This window comes from Rhinatrema bivittatum, chromosome 8, assembly GCF_901001135.1.
Source record: "Rhinatrema bivittatum chromosome 8, aRhiBiv1.1, whole genome shotgun sequence".
In the NCBI taxonomy this organism is placed as follows: domain Eukaryota; kingdom Metazoa; phylum Chordata; class Amphibia; order Gymnophiona; family Rhinatrematidae; genus Rhinatrema; species Rhinatrema bivittatum.
In genome coordinates this window covers 226,416,837-226,435,707 of record NC_042622.1, presented here as the reverse complement: position 1 = coordinate 226,435,707, position 18,871 = coordinate 226,416,837, and the positions used below count along the sequence as shown (strand labels likewise).

Below are 18,871 nucleotides of genomic sequence, written 5' to 3'. Positions count from 1 at the left end.
TCTCCGTCTGCTGGAAGGGAGGCAAAACCCAGGAGTCTGGACAGATCCATGGTACTACAGGAACGAAAATTAGCAGGTAAGAACCAATTTTCCTTTTTTTTTTTTTAGACCTGCATCCAGGACTTGTGCTAGAGTATTTGGCACCCCAGGTGAACCTTCGGTCATGCATCCTGCACGTAATGCCACAGTGCCACTCCTAATACCAATGCAGGATAACCCTGCCAAGCACTGCACAGGCCCACCTGCATACATGTTCCTACACTTGCAACCTGCCACCTGGGTTCCTGCTCACAAGCTATTCCCTGGTGGTTTCTAGGGACACTGGGACCCCGCACAACCTGAGAGTCACACAGTTCCTAGAAAAACACTCACAGATCAAATACACAGGATACCAGGATCATTAGTCAGTCCAAGAACTAATAGGTTTATTAAGAAAACATGGGAAGAGTGAAGGGATAAAAGATTTAAACTGCAAACAGAAACCGGTAAAACAACAAGGATTAAACAGTAGTAGAAACTAGCTAAACACTTTTCACTACTTAATGGTGCCTGGGGAGGTCAGGAAAAAGGCTGCCCATAGACACTGAACAGGACTTCAGCACAGAATCTGCTCCTTCTGTTCTTCCAGCCAAGACAGGAGAGTTCCAGAAGCCTCAGGGTCAGTTCTGTCTCCAGGGCCAATCAGGGCACACAGTATTAACAGCTTTCTGGCCAATGGCACTGCAGGGTGTTTGTGTTACATGCACTCAAGGCTGCTGGGATGTATATGCTGAGCAAGCCACCTTCAGTCAAGGCAGCATCCAAAGCCTCTGAACTACAGTGGTTAAACACCACCTGCAGGCCAGCACACATGAAATTAGCTCTCTAGGGAAAAGTGTCATAGGGCAGAACAATAAACCACAAACCAATAGACCACACACCCTCCTCTCCCGGCTTACTTATTGGCACATGCTTCTGTCTAATCGCGGCAGTGGCTCCAGCACATCGCTCCCTTCTTTTGTGATGATATCTCTGTCACAGCACCTCTCTGGGCCTTGTGCTGGTGGGATTTTTGCCACTCCCAATATTTTGGCATTCTAAGTGACCATCTGGTTTGCCTAATGGATGCACCAGTCCTGCATGCAGCCTAAACTTTGAGATTGATAGCACGTGCCCTGTTGTAGAAATTGCTATTCAGTGCTGTCAGGAATACGATTTCCTTAACCAGGTGTTCTTAGATTTCACAGTTTGAAGACGTGAAGTTTGAAGCAGCAAGCCTCCTGTCCGAGCTGTATTGTCAGGAGGTAAGGTGTGCAAAAGTGTCTAGTTTCTCGTTTACAGTGCAGATCCCTCTGTCGGGAAATGCAGCAGGTGAATTAAAGGGGGTGTAGTAGTTTGTGATAGAGTTGAATGAGTGCCTTCTTATAAACCACAAACCACTGTACCTTAAATGGTAATGCTGAGAATAGGCACACCTTGTTTCAAAGACTGCAAGCAGCAGCAGGTTGTTACATTGTTTACTGGTTGTTAGCCCTTGGTATTTTTTTTTTTTTTAATAATTTTGGTTCCTTATTATTTCTGATCATTATATTGTATACCACCTTGGATTTACAAGATATAGTGGTTTTATAAATTTAAATAAACTCATTGTTATGATGGGTGGGATGAAGGAGAATGGAAGGCATTTATCCTCAGTGTCAGACATTTCCTTTACATTCCACCATAATGTTTAAAGCTGTAAAACCCAGTGACTAAGCTTGCGCTGTGCTTTCTGGAAGTTTATTCTGTGGTTGCTGAGAGGTTTGTGTATGATAGTTACTAAAGATTGTTCACTTAGTACAGATATTAATACATAGGTTCCCATCTGAATAACCCACATGGACCTTTGCTTCTGACAGTCAAGTTTTAGTTAAATGAAAGATCCTTTTTGAAGCTTTAACTTTTTTCCCCGGGATGAACATTTCTCTTTCAGAACTCGGTAGATGCGGCAAAACCTCTTCTCCGTAAAGCCATTCAGATCTCTCAGCAGACTCCATACTGGCACTGTCGGTTACTTTTCCAGCTCGCAGTGAGTAAATGTGCCCTGCCTGAAGGGCTAGGACTGTCAATAATATGGGTTCTTAGAAAAACATACGTGGTAACAGACACAAAAAGGGATTGAATTAGCACAAGTTTGAAACGTCTGAGCAGTAGTATTAATGGTCAAGGCTTCAGACCTGGGTTCTCTGTTTACTGAATCATTGCATCTAGTCATTCAGGGATGCAGCAGCCATGTCTTGTGATCTGGCCCCCTGCTCTAGATGTCCCCAGGGATCAGAATTATTTTTCTTCTCTCTATCCCCTCCCCCAACTTTCCCATATCTATTATCATTTGTTTGCCTCTGTTGTTGATCCCCTCTGTTCTCCCTTCTTGCCATGGAAAGGTCTGGTGCAAACAAGCATGATAATTGGCTGCTTGCCTTTGCTTGCTTCAGAATAAAAGCGAAGATTGAATTTTTTAAATAGTTGCTGTAATACGTTTTGTGGCTGGTTTCTAAATAGTTACCCAATAATTCATGGAAGTATAACAATTTTATATTTGCATCTTATGTTTTAGCAACTCCATACACTGGAAAAAGATTTGGTGTCTGCGTGTGACCTCCTGGGAGTGGGGGCAGAATATGCCAGAGTAGTAGGATCAGAGTATACCAGGTATGGAAAGATTGTGTTACAAGACAAGAAGAAAATCATTTGCTCACGTTCCTTAATGGGACTTGCTGAATCAACACACACACATCTGGTGACTAAAAATCACAAGAACCCAGTGCTGCATGTCACCTAGAGCTTTGATGATAAAGATAGGTGACAAATAGATGACCAAAGGAGCAGCATTGATACAGCTGTCATGGTGTACAGTCATCTGCTCTAGTTAAAGGGATAACCATGCTATTACCCCCATGTTAAGTTTGTAGTCCTACAGATAAATATTACTTGCTGACATCCACTTAGTTGCCCATTAAACCTCAGCCTGCTGCCTAACTAGTCCATACTCAGCTTTGCTGCTAATTGGCTTTTGATTTTACATAGTTTGTTCTCTCCTGTAAATTTGATTATGAATGTTAATGAGACCTTGCCACATTGTGCAATTTTTAACATTTCAGAAGTATTTCATGAGGGAAAACATGGTTTTGTAGGGGAGGATGGGCAGTAGCCAGTGTTTAAGTGTGTAATCATGTTGACTAATTTTATTATGTATGTGAAACTTGTAATGCACTTTTATTGTACATTTTTTTATTGTTTATGCGGTATATACATTTTTTAAATAAAAAAAAATAAAATAGGTAGTAATACTTATCCCATAAAGAATAAAATAGTTTGTAAATACAAAACCATGGCGTGTGCAGGGGGCTTTGTGTGTGTTTCTTCAGAGTGGTAACCAAATCTATTTTATTTCAGGGCGCTGTTCCTTCTCAGTAAAGGGATGGTAAGTTCATGTTTTTCAGATGCAGCAGAGCAGATTCATAGCAGTATGAAAAATTACTGGTCTTGAAAACAGAATGTGGGCAGCCAGGCTTGGTCCAGTTTCATCCATCAAATAAGTATCTGTAAATTATCGTCTGTGTTCTGCAATATTACTGGCCTACAATATGCTTTTCTGTTTTTGAACTGGCTGATCTGAGGCACTTGGGCTATCCAGCCCCATTGTTCACTCCAAAGTGAAGCCTGGGGTACTGAGGATGCTGGCAGATGAGATAAGGACCACAACTTCCTTTTGAGGCCAGTAGAAGTCTGTTGTTCTTGAGTTGGCCAGCAGATGTGTCTGATGAGAGGGATCCCCAGATTTCCCGTGCGCTCTGCTTTCAGACTTCTGGAATTCTTTCCCTAGAAAAAGGGTTCCTTGCTGCAGCAGCCGGGTGCATCCTCTCATGTCACAGCAGCACAGTGAGGTCAGCACATCTCGCCCCTGTTGTAGGAAGTGAAGAATGCGCTGTTCCTGTTCATACTCAGATCAGTCCAGGCTCCTGGGTTTTGCCTCCCTTCCAGCAGATGGAGACAGAGAGAGTTTTACTGACACTGCCATATAACCTGGGGTGCCATCTGCAGTCCCTTAGTATTTCTCTGTCTCCAGTAGATGGTAGAGGTGCAAATCCTGCAGTCTGAAAAGAAAAGAAAAAGTGGGAGGAGTTAGATTTGGAGGATTCCTCCCAGGAGGTTTCTAAGCGCTGGTGGGGCTATCCCTTCTGGTGCTAAGGTGAATGAGCAGGGGAGTTGGGAACCCTTGTTTGGCTTGATACTTTCGCTGCCGGAGGTGGACAGCTGGTGTTGCCAGTTCCCTCTTTCCCAGGAGAAATCTTGACGTCTTACAGCAGTTCTGTCACACAGGGAAGTTCCCTTTGCTTCTGCTCTTCTTTGGTTTTTAGTTTAGTAAATAAAAAAAAAATAAAAGCAGCGGGTAGAGCAGTGGCAGGCAGAGTGGCATGATTACAGCAGCCGCGGGTGCTGTGGGAGGTATTCCAGGACTTCTCAGGCAGCAGTGGTGGTTGGCCATGTGGTCAGGCCTGCTCGTTCGATGTGGCTTGGCTTGCTGAAGGTCTGCTGATGGCGCACTCATGCGGCAATGCGCGTGCATGACTCTCACGCACCGGCCTCTGTTCCTGGTGCCTCTCTGGAGGGGAGGGCAGGTTGGAGCAGGCTGCGGCAGCATCAGAGCAACAAGGGAAGTATAAAGCAAGTGCGAGGGCACCTCAGAAGGCCGCGAATATCCTCCCGCCAGGCGCAGGAATGGTGGCCATCTTTGCTTCGGCAGAAGATGCACATCACATACTTTGATGGGGGGGTCAGATGATTTCCCCCTCCTTTGTCTCCGGTGATTCAGAGCCCCGTGAATGGGCGGGAGCCTAATTCTGATGAGGAGAGGGACCTCCTCAGAGATGATTCTGAGGATTCATTAGTGTTTTCCTTGGAGTTTGTGCTGCTTACGCATAAGGTGTACTTGGCCAGGAAAGCAGCAGGGAGGCAGTCAGCTCAGCATCAGGGACCTCTTAGACTATGACCTGGTAAAAGACCTAGATGTTCGAGAGAGCAGATTCCTAGGCGGACTCAGAGGGTCCTGGGTATTGTAGCATGTCCAGTTAGTTTGGGCAAAGGCTCTAAGGATTCAGAGGAAGTGGACCATCGGTAACTGTTTCTCCTGATGCTGCTGCAGATAATAGCCTGGATGTGGTGAAGCTGGATGATGGGCTGGGCCAGGTTTCTATTGCTGAATGGGACAACCCAAAAGTTATCTCTTTCGCAAAGAGGAACTGACCCCGATTTTCCCCTGTCCTAGAGGAGTTAGGGATCAAGGTTCCCCAAGAGAAGTCTGATCAGGAAGGGGTGGCTCCAGTCATGGATGGCTTAAGGGGTCCAGCGAAAACTTTTCTCTTTCACAAATCAAAAGAAGCCAGTGGTCAGGGAGTTGGATACTTCAGAGATAGGCCTGAATTGGCAAAATTGAATCCATTGCCTGAAGACAAGTTTGAGCTATTGGCGCTTCTAAAGTTGGATACATCAGTGGCAGTAGACACTAAGAAGACCACCATTCCAGTGCCTGTTTCAGCAGTGCTAAGGATAGGCAGGACAGAAAATTGTAAATTAATCTGAAAAAGATTTTTGAGGTATCTGCATTAGGCATATGTGTTGCCATTTGCAGTAGCTTTTATGCAGAGGACTAGCCTGCACTCGGTACAGCAATTGCAGGCTGCGAGGCCACTATCTGCGTCTGAGGCTAAGCAGGCTGACTGAACATGACAGTAGCTTATGTGGCTGATGCCTTGTATGATTTTTATCAGAACTTCTTTGAGGATTATGTGTCAGCGGTCTTGGCCAGGCGTCTCCTTTGGTTAAGGAACTGGTCGGCGGAAGTTTTGTTCAAGTCGTGTTTGGGAGCATTGCCTTTTAAGGGAAAGCTCCTATTTGGATAGAACTTGGAAGAACTCGTCAAGCATCTTGGTGAGTCCAAGGGGGCATAGGTTGTCAGAGGATAAGCCTAAAGGAGACAAGAGTTCCTTTTTGGGGTGTTCCCCATTGCGACCAAATATGAGGTTTTGACAGAATAGGCCTCTGGCAGGAGCCCAGAGATAAGTGGTCAGAAGGCAACAATCCTGGGGCCAGTCATTTCTAGGGGGCTGAAAACCAAACTGGGATGGCCTTAACCAGAGATTTGGTTGGAGCTAAGTCCTCACAATGAAGTGAAAAGGAACAGAGGAGTGGACCGGCCTATCGGAGGATGTCTGACTCTGTTTTGTGAGGCGTAGGCCAAAATCAAGACTGACCAGTGGGTACTAAGCGTGATAAAGAGACAGTTGCGCATTAGAATTCTCTCTGCTGTTATGAGACTTGTTCATGGTCTCCTCTTGTGCCCCATTCAGCAAGAGGAAGGTGGTCCTAGAAACCATAAATCGTTTGCAGAGGCTGGGAGCCATAGTTCCTGTGCCTATGGGGGAGCGAAGAACAGGAAGGTATTCTATATGTTTTGTGGCTCCAAAAAGGAAAAGGTCCTTCCATCTGAAGTTGGATTTAAAGAAGGTAAATGTGGCTCTCAGGGTTCCTCATTTTTGTATGGAAAACCTGCATTCTGTCATCATAGCAGTGCACAAAGGAGAGTTTTTTGCTTCAATAGATTTGACCGAGCTGTGCCTGCACATAGCAGTCCGCCGGGATCACCAACAATTCGTGAGGTTCATGATCCTTGGGAGCCATTTTCAGTTTTGTGCCCTTCCTTTCGGATTGGCAATGGCTCAGTGTACTTTCACCAAGGTTATGGTGGTTGTGGTGCTCCAGGAAGAAGGGCATACTGGTTCACCCATATCTGGATGACTGGCTCATTTGGGCAAAGTCTGAAGTCTTCTGCAGACAGGCAGTGTCTCAGGTCCTGCAGCAGTTGAGGTCACTAGGCTGGGTGGTGAATCTGGCAAAGCGTCATCTCACCCTGTCTCAAGTTTTGGATTTCTTAAGATTCAGTACCAGAATAGGGAAAGCTTTTTTTTTCTCACAGGACAAGCAGGATGGTAGTCCTCACATATGGGTGACATCACAGGATGGAGCCCAATCCCAGAACACTTTTGTCAAAGTTTCTAGAACTTTGACGGGCACCTACTGGGCATGCCCAACATGGCACTAAACCTGCAGCCAGCAGAGGTCCCCCTTCAGTATTCTTTTTTCTGCGCAGCAGTAGCCACATGGGTTAAGGACCTCCACACAGATTCCTGACAGGAATTTTCCTCACAGAATTACTAAAAACTTTCATACCCCACAGGGGTCCCTCCTTCGAATTTTTGACTCCGTGGTACTTCAGTAAGTTTTTACCCATTTTCGGTCGATTCCCGTCGAGTTTGGCCCTCACGGCCTACTAGCCGTCGACCATACCGCGGCTAAATTTTTCATAGGCCATGGCATCTGGGTTCTGTCGGTGCCCGGACTGTACTCGCACCATATCCATTACAGACCCGCATAAAGTCTGTGAAATGTGTCTCGGGTGCAAGCATGTCGCATGGCCAGAATGGAGAAAATGAAACTTCTCTTCCGTTCTCAAACTCCGATGCCGTCTATTGCATCGATGTCGTCTGAACTGGCACCATCCACTTCGTGCCAGTATCGGCCACCGGCCGGTGACCATTCGGCTTCAATGACTTCTCGGCCTTCGACTACCTCTACTCCCCCTCAGGACCGAGGGGATCGTAAAGAGAAACATCTGCATCGACACCGCAAGTCTCGGACCATCGAGGAAGGAAAATCTTCGACCTCGCCATCGTCCGAGCCGCCATCGAAGAAACCCCGTCCAGAAAAGGCACCAACCCTTTCTGCGACAGGGTCACCGAGGCAACCTTCACCCGGACGGGTATTGGGAGCCATGAACTCCGGCTTACCTCTGCCTCCTTCTTCCCTTCCGGAGCCAGGGCTGCTTGCTCCAGGTCTCAGTGAATAACTGGACCGGATGGTTCAGGAGGCCATCAATAAGGCGATGCACAGACTCCAAGTTCCTCTGACACAGAAACCAGTGCCGAATGTGGAACTGACCACCAATCCGATTCCGGCAGCACTAGCACCGCTGCTCTCAAAGATGGAAGCGCTCATTGCTGCTTTTCCACCGATGGATCCTGGGTCACTGATGGCTCCGGTGCCCTCCCCACTTACCCTGTCATCGGGAGGGGAAACACCGTTCTGCATTCCTCCATTAGGAGTTATGCCGATGCGCCCATCGGTGCCACCGATCCATCCATTGATGCCCTCAATGCTTGCACCGGTGCCCTCGATACCCTCATCGGTGCCTCCAGTACTTCCCTCGATGCCTTCGGAGCCTAGACCGGGACCTTCAGGAATACCATCGTCCTGTCCTTCTCAGGCTTCTAGAGGGGCAGGTCCTGATCCCTATGACACCTGGACCGACAATTCTTCTCAAGACACCGATGACTTGCCATCGCCACCTTCTCCTATTAAAAGCAGAAAGTGTTCTCCTCCAGAGGACCTAACCTTCATAAATTTTGTGAAGGAAATGTCTGAATTGGTTCCCTTCCAATTGCAGACTGAATAAGATGACAGACATCAAATGATGGAGCTGTTACAATTCCTGGATGCTCCCAAGGAAATAACCTCCATCCCTATTCACCAGGTTCTTTTGGATCTCCTCAAAAAGAACTGGGAACACTCTGGTCCTGTTGCTCCAGTCAACAGAAAAGCTGATACCACTTATTTGGTCCAGTCAGCCCCAGGATTCCAGAAACCTCAGCTGGATCTCCAATCTGTGGTTGTAGAATCTGCCCAAAAAAAGGGCAAAAAGATCAAAACCCCACTCTTCCTTTCCCCCAGGTAAGAAACAGAAATTCCTGGATGCCATTGGCCGGCATGTCTTCCAGGGATCAATGCTTATCTCTCGGATCGCCTCCTTCCAGCTGTATATGACCCAGTACAACAGGGTCTTATTCAAGCAGATACAGGACTTTGCAGAGTCCCTGCCTCTGCAATTCCAGGAACAACTTCAAACCCTGGTACACAAGGGTTTCGAGGCAGGGAAGCATGAAATAAGATCCTCTTATGATATCTTCGACACTGCTTCCAGGGTATCTGCAACTGCTATTTTGGCAAGAAGATGGGCCTGGCTTAAGTCTTCGGACTTGCGCCCTGAAGTACAAGACAGATGCCCTGCATAGGAGACAATCTGTTTGGCAAACAGATTCAGCTGACGGTGGCGGAACTCAAGGACCATCATGAGACCCTTCGCCAGCTCTCTCTGATGCCCTCTGAGTATTCCTCCAAACAGCTTTCAGGAAGGATACTAAAAAGTCATTCTTCCGTCCAAAGTAATCCTATCCACCACTGCCTAGAACACGTTCCACGAGACCTTTCCAAAAGGCCCAGTCTCGTCAACCTCGTAAACAAAAGCCTCAAGCAGCTCCTCAGCCGGGCCCTGCTTCCGGCTTTTGACTCCTGCATAGAGAGCAGCAGCTAGTTTCCACTGCCTCAGATACCAGTGAGAAGTCAATTGTGCCATTTCAACAACAAGTGGCACACAATCACCTCAGACTAGTGGGTCCTTGCCATAATCTCTCAAGGTTATCGCCTGAACTTTCTCTCCATTCCACCGGATTCCCCACCTCTACCGACGTGGAGAACATCCGACCACTCACTACTCCTGGAGCAGGAGGTCTCCCTCTTCCTCCAGTCCAGAGCAATAGAACCAGTGCCCTACTTCCAACAAGGCCTAGGATTCTATTCCCGGTACCTTCTAATCCCCAAAAAATCAGGCAGCATTCGTCCAATTCTGGACCTACATGCCCTCAACAAGTACCTCCACTGAGAAAAGTTCAAGATGGTAACCTTGGGTTCCCTCCTTCCTCTTCTGCAAAGAGACTTGCTCTGCTCTCTCGATCTCCAAGATGCGTACACACACATTGCGATAACTCCATCTCACCGCAGATTCCTGAGATTTCTGGTAGACCGCAAGCACTGTCAATACCGAGTGCTCCCATTCGGCCTGGCATCTGCACCATGAGTCTTCACCAAGTGCCTCGTAGTAGTAGCAGCCTTCCTCAGGACTCAAGGTATTCACGTCTACCCCTATCTAGACGATTGGTTGATCAGGGCTCCCACTCAGCAAGCTGCTCTGTCGTCCCTACATCTTACTTTACACACTCTGGTTTCACTAGGATTTCTCGTCAACTACGCAAAATCCAGCTTAGTCCCATCTCAAACTTTATCATTCATAGGGGCAGACTTGGACACCTTGCAGGCAAAGGCATTTCTCCCTCTACAGCGAACTCTCACTCTCATCTCTCTTGAACATCAGCTACAGTCTCAGCAACACATGACTGCATGCCACTTCCTCATCCTGCTAGGACACATGGCATCCTCAGTACAGGTTACCCCAATGGCCTGCTTGGCCATGAGAGTCATGCAGTGGACTCTAAGGTCAAAATGGACTCAGTCCGTCCAACCTCTATCGACCACTGTCCACATCACCGACTCACTCCGTCAGTCTCTAGCCTGGAGAAAAATCAGATCAATCTCCTCCAAGGCCTGCCCTTCCAGGCTCCAGACCCTCAAATAATTCTCACCACTGATGCTTCCAACCTCGGCTGGGGAGCCCATGTTGCCGATTTGCAAACACAAGGAACTTGGTCTCCAGAGGAAGCCAAACACCAAATCAAATTCCTGGAGCTGCGAGCGAGCAATCAGATATGCTCACAGGGTGTTTCAGGATCGCCTTTCCAATCAGGTCATCCTGATTCAGACGGGCAACCAGGTGGCCATGTGGTACATCAAAAAACAGGGAGGACGGGCTCCTACCTACTGTGTCAGGAAGCTGCACAGATATGGGCGGAGGCCCTCTCCCACTTGATGTACCTCAGGGCCATCTATTTGCCAGGAGTGGACAACCTAAGTCGAGCTTTCCATCCGCATGAGTGGTCCCTCAACCCCACAGTAGCGGACTCAATATTCCAACGTTGGGGGGTCATCCTTGCATAGACCTCTTTGCGTCACCTCAAAACCGCAAAGTAGAGAACTTTTGCTCTCTCACTCGCAGCCAACACTCTCAGCCAAGAGATGCGTTCTCCCTCTCATGGGCAACCGGTCTCCTATATGCATTCCCTCCACTTCCACTTCTCTCAAAGACTCTCGTGAATTTACGTCAGGACAAAGGGATGCATGATCCTGATAGCAACTCACTGGCCTCGCCAAGTGTGGTATCCAATACTTCAGGATCTCTCCATTCACAGGCACATTCCCTTAGGAAAGGACCCGCTTCTGATCACTCAGAACGACGGGCGCCTATGCCACCCCAATCTTCGTTCCTGACGGCCTGGATGTTGAAAGGTTAATTCTTCAGCCACTTAACCTTTCGGAGCCAGTTTTCCGCGTCCTGATTGCCTCACGGAAGCCTTCCACGAGAAAGTCTTATCTATTCAAATGGAACATGTTTGAGTCACAGTGTTCTTCTCAAACCCTTGATCCCTTTACCTGTTCCACCTCGAAGTTTCTAGACTATCTCTGGCACTTGTCAGAATCAGGTCTAAAAACTTCCTCCATCAGAATGCATGTCAGTGCGGTGGCCGCCTTCCATAAAGGTGTCGGGGACGTTCCTATTTCGGTACAACCCTTCGTAACACATTTTCTGAAAGGCTTGCTTCACTTCAAGCCTCCACTGCGCCCTCCGGCCCCTTCTTGGGACCTCAATCTGGTTTTGGGTCGGCTCATGAAACCACCATTCGAGCCTCTCCAATCCTGTGATCTTCGCTATCTCACATGGAAAGTGATTTTTCTTTTGGCAATTACTTCTGCTCGCAGAGTTAGTGAGTTACAGACCCTAGTTGCCTATCTGCCTTACACTAAACCTCTGCAGGACGGGCAGTACTCCGCACTCACCCTAAGTTCTTACCTAAGGTAGTATCAGAGTTTCACATTAATCAATCCATTATACTACCTACCTTCTTTCCCAGGCCCCACTCCAGTCCAGGAAAACAGGCTCTGCAAACTCTTGACTGCAAACGGACTCTAGCCTTCTATCTAGACCATACAGCTGCCCACAGGAAAAGCACTCAGCTATTTGTCTCTTTCCATTCCATCAAATTAGGGCAACCTGTGGGTAAGCAGACTCTCCTCCTGGTTGGCGGACTGCATATCCTTTTGCTATCAGCAAGCAGGCATTCCGCTTCAAGACCGTGTTAAAGCACACTCTGTGAGGGCCATAGCGACTTCAATAGCGCACCTACGCTCAGTGCCGCTTCCTGACATTTGCAGTGCTGCTACCTGGAATTCTCTCCATACCTTTACAGCCCATTATTGCTTAGACAAGGCCGGAAGACAAGATTCCATCTTCGGCCATTCTGTCTTGTGCAACCTTTTTGCAACTTGATGTACCAACACCCTTCCGCCTGCCCGTTAGGGTTCAGGATGCCCTCTACCAAATTCCATCCCAGTTCTTGTGCCTATTGCACATCTTGGGTACATTTGGTGCATTTCGCAGACATCCTCAGCTCAGTACTCGCCCATATGTGAGGACTTCATCCTGCTTGTCCTGTGAGAAAGCAAATGTTGCTTACCTGTAACAGGTGTTCTCACAGGACAGCAGGATGTTAGTCCTCACGAAACCTGCCTGCCGCCCCGTGGTGTTGGATTTGTTACGTTTTCTTATTTTATTTTTCGGCATTTCCTGTAGCTTTAAACAAGACTGAAGGGGGACCCCTGCTGGCTGCAGGTTTCGTGCCATGCTGGGCATGCCCAGTAGGTGCCAATCAAAGTTCTAGAAACTTTGACAAAAGTGTTCCGTGATAGGGCTCCATCCTGTGATGTCATTCATATGTGAGGACTAACATCCTGCTGTCCTGTGAGAACACCTGTTACAGGTAAGCAACATTTGCTTTCTCTCTGAGGATCGCATACTCAAACTGTAGGCACAGGTTCTCAGGCTATTGAATGCTATGGCGCCGCCCAGAGTCTGGGACTACTTTCAAGTACTAGGTTTTATGGCATCAATATTGGAGCTAGTTCCTTGGGCCTTCACACACATGCGGCCTCTGCAGAAGTCTCTTCTCTCCTGGTGCGATCCATTGTCGGAGCAGTTTTATCTTCTGCTGCCTCATGAAGGGGCCACCAGGTGCAGTCTTTCAAGGTGACTTGGTCGGGCCCTAAGTTGCAGGGTGGACTTGGATGCCCAGAGGCATCCTGTTCTGTCAATCAGCTAGAAACTAGGGCAATACGTTTTGCATTGCTTACTTTTCTGTCTGTTACTCAGTCACCTGATGCGCATACTGTCGGACAATGCGACCACTGTGGCTTACATCAATCGACAAGGGGGAACCGAGAGTTGGATGGTGGCCCAGGAGTTTTCACTGGGCAGAACGGCATCTGGCATTGCTAACGGCGTCCCACAAAGCCAGAGTGGACAACGTTCAGGCAGAATTTCTCATTCGGAAGAGACTGGACATCGGAGGGTGGGAATTGTCACAGGAGTCAGTGGTGGTTCTCCATCATAGGTGGGGCATTCCCCGCCTAGATAGTGTCTCAATGAAATGACAAGGCGCCTCACTTCTACAGTCACAGATGGGAGCAGTATCCTGGTTCTGTCTTGGCCCCGAGGGATTCTTCTTTACATGTTCCCCCCTGTGGCTATTGATGGGCAAGGTGCTACGATGGATAGAAAATCATCCAGGAGAGGTAATCCTGGTGGCACCAGAGTGGCCATGGTGACCGATGTTAGCAGACTGATAAATTTGGTGGTAGATGGACCATTGCGGCTTCTTCATCAGGGTCCAATATTTTTGGATCAGGCGGATTACTTTTGTCTTGCAGCTTGGCTTTTGAGAGGAAGTATTTGAGGAAGAAAGGATTTTCAGATGATATAATTTTCACCTTGCTGCAGGCTAGAAGGCCATCCACTTCTTTGGCTTATGTAAGGATCTGGAAGGTCTTTGAGTCCTGGTGTACAGATGAGGGATTAAAACCTACTCATGCGTCCGTGTCGCACATTTTAACCTTTTTGCAAAAAGGGTTGGTGAAAGGTTTGGCCTTTAACTCCCTCAAAGTACAGGTGACAGCTTTGGGCTGTCTTCGAGGCAAAAATACATGGAATGTCCTTGGCTGCCCATCCAGATGTGGTACAATTTCTTTGGGGAACAAAACACTTACAGTCCTGTGGTGCAGAAAATATCTCCTTCCTGGAATCTTAATTTGGTCCTAAGAGGGATGTGTGAGGCAACTTTTGAGCCTTTAAGGAGGGCAACTGTAAAGGATCTCACTCTGAAAGTGGCGATTTGGCCCGAAGAATTTCTGAGCTTCAGGCATTGTCATGTAGAGATCCCTTTTTGAAGATCTAGGACTCCGGGATCTCTTTGCATATGGTGCCCTCTTTTCTCCCAAAGGTTGTGTCAGCGTTCCATTTGAGTCAGACGGTAGAGCTTCCGGCTTTCCCAAATTTGGACTCATCAACGTTGCATGTGAGGGATCTGTAGCTTTTGAATGTAAAATGGGCTCTGTTATGTTACCTCAAAATTACCAATAGCTTCCGGGTGTCTGGCCATTTTGTTTGTGTTTTGGAGTGGGGCTAAGAAGGGGCAGAAAGCTTCAAAATCCACAATTGCACAGTAGTTGAAGCAAGCTATAGGCTCTGTTTACATCTAAGGGGCGTTCAGTTCCGGTGGGATTGAGGGCTCACTCTACTTAGTCGCAGGCGGCTTCTTGGGCTGAATGCCAGCAGGTGTCGCCACGAGGGCTTTGTCAGGCGGCCACATGGAAGTCGTTGCACACTTCGCCAGTCATTATTGTTTGGACGTCCAGGCTCCGGAGGCCATGGGCTTTGGTGAGTGTTCTTCGAGCTGGACTCTCGCCATCCCACTTTAATTAGGGAAGCTTGGGTACATCCCAGGAGTCTGAACTGATCCGGGTGTGAACAGGAAAGAAAAATTTGGTTCTTACCTGCTAATTTTCATTCCTGGAATACCACGGATCAGCCAAGAGTCCCACCCTGGTTGTTGAGGAGAGTCTGCTCGTACTTCTTTTGTATATATGCTGAAGAATTGCTTAGGATTTCAGGATTGTTCTCCTGGTCCTATGGTTGAAAAGGATTTTTCCATTGTGGGATTCTGCTTTCCTCATGCTTGTTGTGGGAGTTTATTTAATTATGTTAGGTTTTTTTTATGATATGTATCTTGGCTTGGGTACAGGTCAACACTGAGGGACTCCAAGGTGGTACACCAGGTTATATGGCAGTGTCAGTAAAGCTTTCTCTGTCTCCAGCTGCTGGAAGGGAGGCAAAACTCGGAAATCTGGACCAATCTGTGGTATTCCAAGAATGAAAATTAGCAGGTAAGAAACAAACAATTTTCCTATGTCGCTGGCTGCTTGCAGCAGCAACTGGAAACCCTTAAGATGAGCCAGCCAAAGTTCCCCCAAGCGATTTTTCTGCCTGGACCGTAGCTGCCCCAAGTACTTGGTATTAAAAAGAATAGATCAGAAAAGCTTATAGCAAAGAAAAAGGGCACTAATACGTTTTATTTTTTTAAGCTTCTTTTGATGGAACGAAAATTACAAGAGGTGCACCCCCTTCTCACACTCTGTGGGCAAATTGTTGAAAACTGGCAAGGGAACCCCATCCAGAAGGAGTCGCTGCGGGTATTTTTCCTGGTACTGCAGGTTACGCATTATCTGGATGCGGGGCAGGTACGTTTCATGGCTTTTCTGGTTAGACATATCCTTTACATCTGGAACAAATTCGGGGGGAGAGAGAGGAAATGATATTCAGTAGAGATGGAATTGTAGAAATGTGTGGCATTTAATTGAAAAACCCTAAAAAATTAACAAGTGCGATTGTTTTGGATTTATGTGACACTGCTCATTCCTATAGGATTTCAAAGCAATCCCAGTATCACCACCCAGTTACAGCTGGGTTAGGTGAGAGTAGAAAAGTAAAATAATTCACTCTGGCTACATAGTGGCAGAGGTGGGAATAGAAATGACACACAAGGAGAGGATGTGACTTGCCTGTGGTCACACAGAAGGCTGGGGATTGTGTTGGTAACTGATCTCCTGTATATGGTTTTGGTGCACTCTTTTCTCTCGGAGGTTACACAGATGGCAGGTGATTTGTATTGAAACTGATCTCCTGTGTGTATTCTTGGTACACTCTCTTTTTCTCTTGGTGATTATACAGAAGACAGGTGATTTGTTAGTAGGAGATCTCCTGTGTGTGTGGTTGGTGGTCACACAGAAGGCCTGTGATTGTGTTGATAGATTTCCTGTTTGTGTGTTTGGTGCAGTCTTTCACTGATCATACAGAAGGCTGGTAATAGTTTGGTGTCACAGCAGGCTGGTAATTTTGTTGGTGACTGGTCTCCTTTTGTTTTTGATGCACTCTGTCTCAGTTGTGGGAGATGAATGGTAATAACTTGTGTATGTCTGTTGCAGGTGAAGAGTGTGAAGCCATGTTTGAAGCAGCTCCAGCAATGTATTCAAACCATTTCCACTCTTCATGATGATGAAATTCTGCCCAGCAACCCTGCCGACCTCTTTCACTGGCTGCCCAAGGAGCACATGTGTGTCCTGGTTTACCTGGTAAGGAACTGTCCAGGAGCATGCTCTGTGTAAAACTGCAGTGATGTCTGGACTTCTAAGTGATTTTAACATTTTTTGGTAGTTTCCCTTCTCACTTTTTACTTTCTGTGGGCTTTGCCAATACTGCTCTCCCTTCTCAGGTTCCTTAGATATTTTTCATGGGTGCTATTTTCTGTTTGGCTGAGTGTTGATGCTCCAAGTACTGATACATGAGTGTGTGGGGAGGCACTAAACTAAGGTAGTGTGGGGTTTCCTGAGGAGGAGAGACTGCTTAGTTACTGCTGCCTGGTGCCCTGGGACACAGAATCCCACTTATGACAGTTAAATATAGTTAAGACACCAGATAATTCAAGAACTGAACGTGGAGGGGGAAATCAGGTTTTCCTATTAGAGCTCACATTTCTACGGTTCTATGTTATGATTTATTTTTTTATACATGTGAATGCTTGAACAGGTTTTGTTGCTGTTGATTTGCCTTTTTCCTTGTATTCACTATCCCTGCGCTCTTTGGCAGGTAACAGTAATGCATTCCATGCAAGCAGGTTACTTGGAGAAAGCACAGAAGTACACGGATAAAGCACTTATGCAACTAGAAAAGTTAAAAAGTAAGTTCATTCTGCATTTGAACAATGCTGCACTGGAGGATTTAACGAATTATGAACCGTTTCACTCTCCTACATTGGGATTCTGTGTAACCTGTCATTTTTGTTTCAATATTTCTGTTAAATTTTACTCTCCTGGTGAATGTTAACATCACATAATAATATGTCACAAAAGAGAGAAAGTGATACCAGTTAGGAAGAACAGCTAAGAAAACAGAGTTTAAGGGTTAAAACCAATATGTCCTGATAAGATGCCCCCCAAAATTTGAAAATCAAGGCCATCTGTTTTAACCAGCCTTCCCTGGGAGATAGGGTTGCCAGCCTGCCCCTGCCTCTGCCCTTTCATCCATGTCAACAACCCCTTCTAACCTTCCCTGCCTGTGGACCTTTTTTTATTGAAGCTGGCAGCAATATGCTTTGAAGTCACACAGACTGGGGACTGAGCCAGTTCGTGCTGCATTCCTAGGCCCGTTTTCCCCCTACAGATGCCAGGAGGGAATGGGACAACCAGAGTCTGAGAGTGGGGTGTGTGCCAGCTCAGTCCCCAGCCCACACACTTTCTCAGCATTTTCCTAGCATGTAGCCAGATAGAATCAGGACCAATGGGTTATGTCCTCCCCTACTAGCAAATGGAGATGAAGTCAGGTTTCAAAGCTGACGTCACTTTAGATATACCCCAGCAATGACCTCAGCCATTCAGTATTCTGTATCTCTCCGTCTCCTAGCAGATGTGGACGTGCTATCCCTACACCAGCATTGGTGTTTAGCGGGATTGCAGAACTCGCTGAAGAAGAAATTTTACCTATAAATTGATGAAAGATCAAGACCTGCTCTCCTGTGGTGATACCTAAAGGTCCCTCCCCCAGTTGAGAATTCCTGAGGTGATTTCTGAGATCCCTCAGAGCTTTGCCTTGGTCCGGTAGCCGGTTCCTGGCATGGACTTTGCTGCTGAAGCAGCTGAAAGGCAGTGGGTGCAGAAAGCCGGGCATAGCGGTGATGGCCTAAGCCCTCTCCCCCCACAGCCGGAGACAGTCTCTGTACTCAGCTGGTAAGTGCTGAGCCTAGGTAAGCAAAAAAAAAAAAAAGGACTCCTCCAATTCAGAGATGTGAAAGGACTCTGGTAAGTATTTCCTCCAGTCTCTTGCTTGGCGCGCTGTACCGACAACATTCCTGATCCCGATGGGGCAAGGGAAGAAGGTTTCCGAGCGGGTTGAGCAGCCCTCCGAAGGGCTAGGCCCCACTTCAGACTTGGTAGGCACTCTGTGGCAGGCCGTGGTGGTGCCATCTTGCTCACGGTTTTGTGCAGCGCCGTTTTCCCCCATAGACCATTGATATGCGCTGTGCAGGCCGGCCCTACTGTGCACCTAATACATGCATAAGGATTTGATTGACCTGGAGTGGGATGCCCCAGAAGCCAGCTTTAAAGGAGGGCGGGCATTGGAAGCCCTGTACCCTCTGGAACTGGCGGCCAGAGAACGCTTGCATTTCCTGAAAGTAAACGCCCTGGTCTGCGCTGTTGCTAAGCGAACAACTATCCCAGTAGAGGGAAGATCGGCCTTGAAGGATGCATATGATAGGCGGTTGGAGTCCCTCCTTAAGCAAGCCTTTGAAGCAACAACAATGACACTGCAAATCGCTTCCTGTTGTACTCTGGTGGCTTGCTCATGTCTGCTTCTCTCGAAAGGCAGATAACTCAGGAGCGCATTCCAGAGAGGCGATGGAGCCCG

At 47.4% G+C, this 18,871-nt stretch overlaps 1 protein-coding gene across 1 annotated transcript in view; it reads left to right on the top strand.

Annotated features, from left to right (window-relative positions):
• Positions 1-18,871, top strand: part of MAU2 (MAU2 sister chromatid cohesion factor) — a 111,518-nt gene that overhangs the window by 34,723 nt on the left and 57,924 nt on the right. The window contains exons 3-9 of the mRNA XM_029613829.1: positions 1,218-1,283; positions 1,952-2,047; positions 2,576-2,670; positions 3,415-3,442; positions 15,496-15,651; positions 16,396-16,542; positions 17,057-17,147. Of these exons, the coding sequence (XP_029469689.1) occupies positions 1,218-1,283; positions 1,952-2,047; positions 2,576-2,670; positions 3,415-3,442; positions 15,496-15,651; positions 16,396-16,542; positions 17,057-17,147 (679 nt within the window). The remainder of the gene's footprint in view (positions 1-1,217; positions 1,284-1,951; positions 2,048-2,575; positions 2,671-3,414; positions 3,443-15,495; positions 15,652-16,395; positions 16,543-17,056; positions 17,148-18,871) is intronic.